This window comes from Anabas testudineus, chromosome 12 (genome assembly GCF_900324465.2).
Source record: "Anabas testudineus chromosome 12, fAnaTes1.2, whole genome shotgun sequence".
Taxonomy (NCBI): Eukaryota; Metazoa; Chordata; class Actinopteri; order Anabantiformes; family Anabantidae; genus Anabas; species Anabas testudineus.
This window is the reverse complement of record NC_046621.1, coordinates 1422883-1434132: the sequence shown is the minus strand read 5'-3', so window position 1 is coordinate 1434132 and position 11250 is coordinate 1422883. Positions and strand designations below refer to the sequence as shown.

Sequence of the window (11250 nt, the reverse complement as noted above, 5' to 3'; positions counted from 1 at the left end):
TTTTGTGAAAACGAGCAGCAGGTGGAAGATTCATATGTTCCAGTATAACTAAAATAAAATAAGTGGCACACGATTCTTGATGCTTAATTCGTTGCTTTATTGAATATTACACATGAAAGCAAATTTATTATCAAAGAATTTGTGTTTTCTGCCAACAGAACGCTAAGCAGAAGCTTTCTTTACAAAACACAGGGGTTCAATCCTGAACCCCCTAAGTAAAGTATTTAAAAAAAGGAAATAGATGAACCCCCATCACCAATCAGAAATAACAAGAACAGTCTTCAGTTACACGTCTCTTGAAGCCAACTGTCCAACATAATTACCATTAAACAATAAAAATAGATTCACATGAGTTAGTAAATTAATTGACAGATTTTAGCTGTGGTAGTGGTTTGTTGGTTTGAACCCACTAAGTTGACTTTAGTGAACAGATCATCATATCAACAGACATTTGATGAAATGTCCTATCTGTTACAGGGACTGCCAGAAAATCTGCTGCACACATTCAAACCCTGCACCAGTTCAACTACTTTGTAGAATAATTCTCTAAAATATAAAGGGATATAATAGAATATATTTGAAAGATAAACCCATAGTAACAGTGTCATAAAATAAACCATCATCCCCATAAGTGGTAATAAGAGAAAGACACTGCAGCCTAAATGTTAAATGCCTGTGTAATCTATCAAAGGTTTAACTGCATGTTTTGGTCTGTGAACAGTAAAAGTCACAGATGATTGATGCCAACAAACTCTTATTTTTAAAGTGAGCGTTGTCTGTTTCTTAATTAATTGGGCACAGGTACGCAGAGCTGCGTTGGCTCTTAATGAAGCAGCCTGGGTAAACGGGCTGAGTGAATGTGGTATGGTAGGTGTAGAGGTGACTGAGTGTGTTGGAGGAGACTTGGTAGAAGGACAAGGTCCCAGCAGGCCAGTCCAGGTACACTCCAAGTCTTTTGCAGCCTGTAGGGGGGAAAGGCAAATGCTTACAATTATTTTTGTGCGACCTAAAGAGCTCAGGTTTGACGGTATAGAGGCCAAAACACCAGGACATGTCATTTCTTCCCAGCAGAGAACCTTCGCCTGTCCTTGGGATTTCTTTGTATGCTACACCTACAGCTACATCTTCATTATAACCATCCTCCCACTCCACCTCCCAGTAATGACGCCCAGTCAGACTCTCGTTACACAACACCTGAGGAAAATCACGAAACCTCTTTGGGTGATCAGGATACGATTGTCTGGTTCCATGTGTTGCTTTTTTGTTGCCATCAGAAAGAGTGAGGTCGTAGTTCACTGTGTTTGTGTCCATGGTGAGATCACAGGCATCTGTTGGAGAAAACAAGACACAGTTCATTGCTAGGGATCATTGTTATGTTATCATCTCGCCTCCACATCTGTGTACATACATCCTTTAATTTAATGAAGAGTCAGTATTGTTTTGACTGAAATGTATTAAAAAAGTACTTACACCACATTAAAGAGCTTTTATCACTGATTTTCTCCACAGGAGGGACGTCAGGCTTTGTAAAATCTGCAGTGATCAGTTTGCCTTTACTGTAATGGTACAAACTTGCCCCTCGGTTTTTCTCATCGGACTTGGTCGTCACAACCAGACGGACTCTGCTGCTGTTCTTCAGCTCTTTGTAAAGAGCGTGGAAGAGTTTGGCCTTTTCTTTCATTCTTGATATCACTTCATCTGATTTGTACCAGCGGTCTTTAGAAGGTGGATCGACATCCACTGCTTGTTTTGAGTCATGCTGGTGTAAGTAGTTGACCATCTTGTCCAGGTAGGAGTCGGCACTTTCCAGAGACGTGAAAACAAAGCACAGAATATCTTCTACGCCTGGAGTGAAAATCACTCTGTCAAATTGTGACTCATTAGCAATGATGTTTGTTCTATCAATCCCATCTAAACAGGATTTAATGATGTTGATCTGTCTCTCTTTATCCAGCAGCCAGTTGTTCAGGTTTTCGTCACTGAATGGAGACGTATCTCTGTGTTCAAACAGCTTTTCTAAGGAGCACTCATCTTCCTCACCTGCCCGGATGGAGGGCAGTTTCTTGGCAATGGCCTCTTTGATACTAGATCTGTAGTCGTCACAGTTTCTTTGGAATCTGCTCAACTTTTTCTGTATTTGTGGAAAACACTCTACCAAACTATCTTCCAAAGACTCGTTGCATCTCATTTTCAGTTCGTTTACACCGTCTAGAGCTTCCTGCACTTTGCTCACCACTGCAACTTCGATCTGTTTCACAATATCAGCAGCTGTGGAATCCAACTTCTTTAGTGGCATCAGCCAGACCTTCAGGGGAACACTGTTCTCTTTCTGTGCTCCCAGTAGCTTTGGAAGTTCCTGGTAGGTTTTCACAGCATCTTGAAATGTTGCTGGGTTGCTATCAAGAATGAAGTCCCCGTGGAATGTGCAGGAGAATTTGTCAGTCAGTTCTTTTTCTTTATCAGACAGCTTGATGTCAACTTTGCCCTGAATGTCAAGTGCAGGAATCTTCCTGATCACTGCTTCCATGCTGCCCTGGATTTCCTGAACACTGTCAGCCTGTAGTTTCTGGCTGTCAAATACAAAGAAGGCATTTGCCCCATAGAGGATTGCTGTAACTACATGCGTCGCCACGCTCTTCACAGCATCGTCAATCTGATGAGTTTTTCTGGCTTCAGGGGTTGACAATGATAACTGTTTGAAGTGGGTGGTGGCTTTGTACTGAAGGGTCACTCTGCTCTGATTCTTAAATTTCTTCTGATCATTCAGATACTTTGCAGATCCTCCAACTTCAATCAGCCCCCCCAGAAAACTGGCTTTGAGAGAAGCTTCGACATCCAACAGAGAGGTCTTTTCTTGTATGGAGTCAGATGAAGTGATCTGGAATGTACTGCCCTGTTGAGAGCTTTCATGAATCTTATTTTGTAGAGTTGCATCATCCTGCAGTGTTAATCCTATAATAAATAACAAATAAACCACCACCCGTCAGTTAAACAGGAAGACCACCATCTTTTACAGTACCAGGTATCTGCTGATTTAAATGTCAAAGTTTTCAGTGGTGGTGTCCAGAAGTAAATATGAAAAATGTTAAAGAGACTCTGCAGTGACATTGACCTGATCATGTGAACTAAGATTTTTTTAATGATTGTTGATGCCAATCGTAGTGAGCTGGAAGGTGGAGGGCCAGTATCTAACTGAATTTGAATTGAAACTGGTCGACCACTAATGTGAACTGCATCAGAACAGCCCCACCTGGTGCACTGGCTGTGTGGCTGTGGCTAATTAACAGAACGCTGAAAACGATGCACAAAGCAAGAGGAGATTTGGTTGCTATAATTTAGGGGATGAATCTCAATCTGGTCATCCTGTTACCTAAATTCCCACTTGATGTCGCCTGCTGGCTCAATGAGTAGATCATTGGCCTGAGATACAGAAGGGTCAGTGTTCAAACCCTGTCACAGACACCAGGTGTGTCCTTGAGCAAGACACTCCACGCTAGCTCCCCGGGCGCTGTATGTAGCTGCCCACTGCTCCCCCCAGGGGGATGGGTTAAATGCAGAGGACAAATTTCATCTGTAATGTGACAAATTAAGGTGTTTCTTCTTCTATAATAAGGTATAAATTATTGTGTTTATTTAAGTAATGGATGAGTGCATGCTAGATGTATCATGGATACCTGCTGCTCACCATTAACAAATATTTGTGATTTAATGTGAATAGTTCCTATTAATACACCTGTCTTCATATGAGTAGTTTGGCCACAGTTTTATCAAATAAATTAATATTATATAAACTGCAAATAATAGCATTTTAAAGTATCAGCATTTAATACAGAAAAAGGAACATACAAAAAATTTTTGATTTATGTGAAGCTGGAAAGGGTTCAAAAGTGATGTCTTTAGCAATTCACCAGTCTACAGTTGAACAGTCTTTGGGATTGTGGGTACTCTACGAAGAAGTGGGCGACCAGTCGAAATGACCCCAAGAGCACAACAAACACTCATCAATGAGGTAAAGAAACAACTCAGAGAGACAGACAAAGATTTGAAGGCATCATTAGAACTGGCTAACTTCTGTGTTCATGAGTCTACAGTTGGTAAAACATTAAACTAGTAGGGTGTCTATGACAGGACACCATGAAGGAAGCTGCTGCTTAGTAAAAAGAACAATCCTGCAGCCTGAAGTTTGCTAAAGAGCACATTGACACTCCACAGCAGTATTGGTAAAAATGTTTTGTAGACTGATGAAACTATATTGAACTATTTGGAAAAAACTCACAGCACTACATCTGGTGCTAAAATGTCACTACATATCATAATGAAAACATCATCCCAACAGTAAAGTATGGTGGAGGAAACATCATGTTTTGGGCCTGCTTGCAGTGATTTGGGGGGAAAGATGCAACAGGACAATGACCCAAAACACCAGAACGGCTTCAGAAATCTAAATCCACCTTTTGGAGCGGCCAGGTCAGAGCCCAGAACCCCCGCTGTAAATTACGTGTATTGATAACATTTATAAACTTTAGCTGTTTGCAAGGAACAAATTGAAATATTTATAGCTACGCATAGCTAACACAACGGATGTTAGAAGTTGTTTCTGCATATTCAACACAAAATGTAAAAAAAACTGACTTGACTTGGATTAAGAATGTTTCTGAGTACCAAGATTTTCAAACCAGCAGCACCATTGATTTGTTATCTATGTGTAGGTACTGTATATACTGTATATCACACAGTATCTCTTATACCAGGGGCCATTAAAAAACACACAGTTTTATTATTATTATTATGTGTTGTTCCTGTAATTTATTTGCTTTAAGTTTAAATCATATTCAATTAAATATGAATTAAACACAGACATGCTACTTGTCTGATAATGACATCGTAGTGTAACATACTGTTCATGTCTGACAGTAATGCTGTTTGAGTGCTTCTTACCTGGGATCAGTTTGTCTTTACGAGCATCGTACAGCATTCCCACAGTGAAAGGTCGACCGAGGGCAGCAACCTCCATGTTCTCTGAGGCCATGTCTGCAACCTGAGAGAAATTAAATCAATGCAACTTAAACATATCAGCAACAGCCCAAAGTCTTATGAACATAACTAAGAAGGAAGAAAGACACAGAGCACTCAGTGGGTTTTAGTCAGACAGTAAAGACAGTAACCTGATGCTAACTGTTCTGGTCAATCAGTTACCTGTATTTACTGATTGTTACCTGTAGGAACTGACTGACCTAACTATCATGTACAGTAGCTTCTTTCATTACTGTTTATCTTCAACTGTGCCCGGGATGATAATTTTTTCATGGCGTACCTACTTTTTATTATTAACTCCATTAACAGTTTTATAGTTATAAATTTTATTTCGGATGGTGGTTTCCTGGTGGTTCAGTGGCCGAGCATTGGGTTGAATTGCAGAAGGCCACAACTTCAAATTCCACCCTACCAGGAGTGGCCTCACCCATATAGCTCCCCTCAGTCCTCAGATTGTTGCACAGGGAATTATATGGATTGTTACATGGATTCACCACTTTGCTACAACCTGGACCTAGTCTTTATTTTTTCTGACTTTGTGAGTTGTTTGCCTGCCTTTGCAGTGACTTCACTGTTGTCACGTTGTATTCCAGGTTTGTGAGTTTGTATTTTTTTGCCGCCTTGTTTGTTACTTTATTCTCCACCGTGTTTGCGTTCACTTTGTTTTCGCATCTAATCTCTGTTCTTGTCGTGTTCGTTCTAATTCCCTCACCTGGTTGATTTCCTTTGTCCTCTGTTTTTTGAAACTGGGTTGCAATAAAATCCTTTTTGTTCGTTATTCTCGTATCCTGTGTGTTAGTTGGTCACAATAACAATATTTTAGTATTAACAAAGAGCCACTCCGCTCCCATCTTTCACAGAAAATGTCTCAAATCACACACAGAAACACACAAATCTGCATCCAACTCACCGAGAAGAACACAACTAAATGATGAAGATGAAGCTTGAGCACTGTCAAACAATTTGTTATCAATTAGAGATGAAACTGGAAAAATATTCCATATCACAATTAGTTAGTGATCAATATTATAACAGTGTGGTTTAAACATGCTGAAAAATTTAGTTGTTATTGTTACTATCAGCTTTCAATTACATATACAGCTCTGAAATGTACTGTTAAGTATTAACAAAGTACTGGGTTTTGTACACATTATAACCGCAACAACAAATTAACCTGCCAGATAAAGAAAGCTAATCTGTTAAACCAAACTTCATGTGACAATTCTTCATGTGTATTTTTATATTAACATTAAATAAAAATCAATTAACTTTTATGTTATAGTTACTGTAACAATTAGGAAAAATAACCTAGAGACAAAAGTATTTAAATGAAAATGTAAAACAAATATTAACTCAAACGAACAGTAGACATTTAGAGTTGTGTTACCTTAATCCAACTGCTGCAGCGGTGAGTCTCCCTGAAGTCTGCAGGCTGCAGGAATCATGGAGATGCAGGTATAATAAACCCTGTTACAGCCGACGTCATGATGAAGTCACAGTGTTAGCTGGAAGAAAACAAAGAAAACAGCTGGGAGCCAGAATCAGATGAGGAATTGAAAAAATATTTTATCTCAAACCATCTTTCACTGCCAATAAAACTAGATTTGGAACACTGTGGTTGTTTGGCTCAGCTGACCATTGTAGTTTATACATGAGTCCACGTGGATGTTTGTCCTATGTAATGAAACTCTTTCCAGGTGTTTCTTAGAAATAGCATTGACAGGGATAAGACATACATGGTGTCACAGGGACCTTTGCTGATGACCTTTGACGACAGAAATGTAATCAGTTCATCTTTGATTCCAACTGACAATTTTTGTAAATTTGAAGAAATTCCCTCAAAGAGTTCCTCACACATCACATTCACAACAAGAACTGGATGAACATGAGGTGACTGTGACCTTGACCTTTGACTTTTGGTCACCAAGATCTAAACTGTCCAAGTTTAAGTGACATTTGTGCCCAATTTAAAATAACTCCCAAAACAGTGATTACTTGTTCAAATATCAAGATTCAAAACACTTGATGATCGTCCCCGGCTGCCCTGTGGATGTGATGATGATGATGATGGTACAATAACAATAATAATAAGTAGTTCTGTTCCTGCTCTGCCTTGTGTTTTTCACCCCTTGGTAGATATCAGTATAGATAACATTGATCTTGAGAACTGCAGCCAGAGTTCTGACTGGAAGTAACAAGAGATCATATTTCTCCTACATTAGCTTCTCTCCATTAGCTCCCTGTAAAATCCAGAATAAAGTTTAAAACACTTCTCCTCACATATAGAGCACTTAATATTCAGGCTCTATCTTATCTTTTCTCCTCTGTCCATTCAAATTCCACCATTTCATGTCATTAACTTTGTGTCTTCTCTCTCCTGTAGTTGTGTTTCCTCCTCTCTGTTCTCCTCTGCAGGTATCCTCCTCCTTGGACCTGTATTTCTACAGAGTCTCTCTCTCCTCTTTCCACTCACCCCAACTGGTCGAGGCAGATGGCCACCCAGCCTGATCATGGTTCTGCTTGAGGTTTCTTCCTCTCCACTGTCTCCTGGTGCTGCTCAGTGGGGTTGTTGGGTTTTCTATACAATTCTGAAATGACTTAATAATAATAATGAATACTTTATTGATCCCCTTGGGGAAATTGTGGGTGGACAGCTATTAGACATTATGTCAGCGCTACACTATGTCAGCGCTACACCTGTAATTTGTTTGCTTTAAGTTTAAATCATATTCGATTAAATATGATTTAAACACATGCTACTTGTCTGTTAATGACATCGTAGTGTAACATACTGTTCATGTCTGACAGTAATGCTGTTTGAGTGCTTCTTACCTGGGATCAGTTTGTCTTTACGAGCATCGTACAGCATTCCCACAGTGAAAGGTCGACCGAGGGCAGCAACCTCTATGTTCTCTGAGGCCATGTCTGCAACCTGAGAGAAATTAAATCAATGCAACTTAAACATATCAGCAACAGCCCAAAGTCTTATGAACATAACTAAGAAGGAAGAAAGACACAGAGCACTCAGTGGGTTTTAGTCTAAACAGTAAAGACAGTAACCTGATGCTAACTGTTCTGGTCAATCAGTTACCTGTATTTACTGATTGTTACCTGTAGGATCTGACTGACCTAACTATTATGTACAGTAGCTCCTTTCATTACTGTTTATCTTCAACTGTGCTCAGGATGATAATTTTTTTATGGCGTATCTACTTTTTATTATTAACTCTGATGAGCGCAGCAACTCATGCTTGGTTTGTAAAGAACAAGTGGGTCAACCTGAAGAGAGAGCTGCTGGTTGCCTTCTACCGTTGCTCCATTGAGAGTGTGCTAACATACTGCATCTCCGTGTGGTTTTCAAGCTGCACCATGGCACAAAAAAAGGTTCTACAAAGGGTCATAAACACTGCCCAAAAGATCATTGGCCACCCTCTTCCCTCACTGAAAGACCTCTACAGCACCCGATGTCTTAGGAGGGCACGCAACATCCTGAAAGACTGCACACACCCGGGACACCGGGTGTTTAAATGGTTGCCCTCTGGAAAAAGACTCAGGGTGCTGAGGTCACGGACCAACAGACTCAGAGACAGTTTCTACAATAGAGCAATAGCCCTCATGAACACACACACACATCTGGTTTAGTTTTTTTTTTTTCTAGAAGAATGTAGATTGTATATTCTGTATATACAGCTGGTGTGCATGTGTATATTTGTATATATAATTGTGTATATATATATTTATATATATGAATATATGTATATATATTTAAATACTTTTTGTATGAAAGGTAATTGTAAGCTGTTTTATTATTATTATGTTGTTTTTCTACTCTCTCCTTGCACCAATGTGGGACAGTTTGCAATTTCGTTGTACTGTTGTACCAAGTGTGACTGTACAATGACAATAAAGCTTTATCTTATCTTATCTTATCTTAAGTCTTCTCTTTTGGCTGAAGAACAAGCTGTTTATTTTTCACAGGAACGTTTTTGTCGGCTCTGTACATCTGATATTGGTCACAACAGTTACACACATACATGTACCACAAACCGGTGAAAACGTTGCACAGAACATCCTCATCACTACGTAAATAACAATGAGTAAGGGCGCATACAACACACACAACATACCAGTCTCGCTCTTAGCTCAGGAACTTAGCTCCTAAAACATCCCAATAATAACCCATTACTTTGGTCATGTGGTACATTACATATATTCTCAAGCACCGAACATGTCTTCAGCAAACATTGTCAACTTCAGCTTAGGGAAACTGTAAACAGTGACAAAGTCATTCTGGAATACTGCCCAACTGACAAGATGGTCGCTGACCTAATGACAAAACCAGTTTCCCTTGATGTCAATGTGTTTGCACCTCTGCCTGTTAACTGGGTTTTTGGCTAGTGCTAAAGTCCCCAGCTTATCTTCATACACTTTGGTCTTTGTGTATTGGTATGAATCAATGCCTGTGAGGAGTTGTTCCAGATGAACACTCACCTGCATGGCTGATGCTAAAGATACATATTCTGCCTCACAAGTAGATTATGCTACTGTTGGTTCAGCAAAATACTGTGACAGTTTACTGACCACAAAACTTAGATCTGGTCTGGTGCAAGTGAACAAGTATATTAAACTTCCCACTGCCTCCCTGTACATTCTTGGGTCGTCAATTTTCTTAGCATTTGTCTAGTTTGAGTTCACATGGGGTTGCTCTAGGTTTACAGTTAAACCTGTTCAATATTTTTATCACATATTTTTCTTGTGACATCTTTACACTTTCCTCTGTTTGTTCAAAATCTATTCCTAAGAAATGTTTTAACTTTCTCAGGTCTTTCATTTTAAGTGTTTTCTTTATGTCTGTCAGTACATTTGTATTGTCTGCCGCCATGATCAGGTCATCTACCCATATTATTATGATCACTTTTCCATCACAGTTCTCTCTTGTATTCACACAGTTGTCAGCTGGATTCTGTGTAAAGCTGTTCTCAACTAAGCAGGTGTGTAACATAACATTCCAATTTCTCCCTGATTGTTTGAGACCATGAAGTGATTTCTGTAACTTACATACAAGTTTTTCACTTGTTTCTGAAACAAGTTTTTCACTTGTTTCTGAAACAAGTTTTTCACTTGTTTCTGACATCTTTTCATAACCTTTAGGTTGTTCCATGTATATCTCACAGTCGATTGGTGCATGTACATAAGCAGTTTTAACATCCATCTGGCGTAAAACTAAATTTTCTTGAGCTGCCTTCTCCTCCAACACTTGTCATATCAGCTGTGGGTGAAAATGTCTCTTCATAGTCAGTTCCTGATTTCTGACTGTAGCCTTTTGCTACGAATCTTGCTTTGTACTTTTCATGACCATCAATCTCTGTCTTTAGTGCGTAGACCCATCTACCTCCCACTGTTCTTTTCCCGGGTGTTAACTGGGTGAGAGTGAAAGTCTCGTTCTCTTCCAGTGAGTTCATCTCCTCATCCATAGCCTTTTTCCACTGCTGTGAAACACTTGATGACATGGCTTCCTCATAGCTTTGAGATATGTAACATATTAGTCTGTAACAGGAATCAACACGTTTGAATTTTGTCCTCGGAGAACTCGGTCTCAAATTCACGTAGACGCACTGGTCTTTTCTTTGTTCTCGGTGGGTTTCTTCTGATTTCCTCCCCTGTGTTTTCATCTGGACACTTGGATTCAGTTTGTTCTGGTAAGACCTCACAAACATCATTTCTACCACTTGATTCCATTTCATCGCATCATATGATTTTGAATCATAGGATTCATGCTCACATACTAAATGTATGGCTCAGAAGTTTGTGTTTCTCTCTCTTTGTTTTTTTTTAGCTGCAAACTTCACTAACCTGTGGTTCAGAATGTTTTCTGTGTCTGGATAGTACACCAGGTAAGCTGAACTGTTTTTATCATAGCCAATGAAAATGCCTTTATCACATCTAGAGTCTAATTTCCCACTCTTCTGCCTGTAAGCAAAACATGTAGATTCAAAATATTTGCATCTTGTATAGGTTTAGCTTCTTGCCTGTGAACAACTCGTAAATCAGTGTGGACTAGCTCTAAGGGTTTCTTTGCGTTTGCATCTGGTTCCCTGTTCCTTGACTGGCTGAATTTCTCTTTATTGCACACTTTTTTTAGTTTTTGTACATCTTCATAGTTACGATGACCTAGAATTTCATGCCAGGTTTGTATATCATGACATGCATTACATT

The 11250-nt window shown here is 39.4% G+C and overlaps 1 protein-coding gene across 2 annotated transcripts; it reads right to left on the bottom strand.

Annotated features, from left to right (window-relative positions):
• Window positions 1–683: 683 nt before the first annotated feature.
• Window positions 684–6506, bottom strand: LOC113159714 (neoverrucotoxin subunit beta-like). 2 transcript variants are annotated; one of them, XM_026356569.1, is made up of 5 exons: window positions 6422–6473; window positions 5945–5985; window positions 4939–5038; window positions 1471–2952; window positions 684–1328 (listed from the first exon to the last, which is right to left on the bottom strand). In XM_026356569.1, the coding sequence occupies exons 3-5, from the start codon at window positions 5027–5029 to the stop codon at window positions 784–786; spliced, it is 2118 nt and encodes a 705-aa protein (XP_026212354.1). In that variant the 5' UTR covers window positions 5030–5038; window positions 5945–5985; window positions 6422–6473; the 3' UTR covers window positions 684–783. The 2 variants fall into 2 exon arrangements, with proteins under 2 accessions (XP_026212354.1, XP_026212352.1); XM_026356567.1 differs by lacking the exon at window positions 5945–5985 and having other exon boundaries at window positions 6422–6506.
• Between the last annotated feature and the right edge of the window lie 4744 nt (window positions 6507–11250).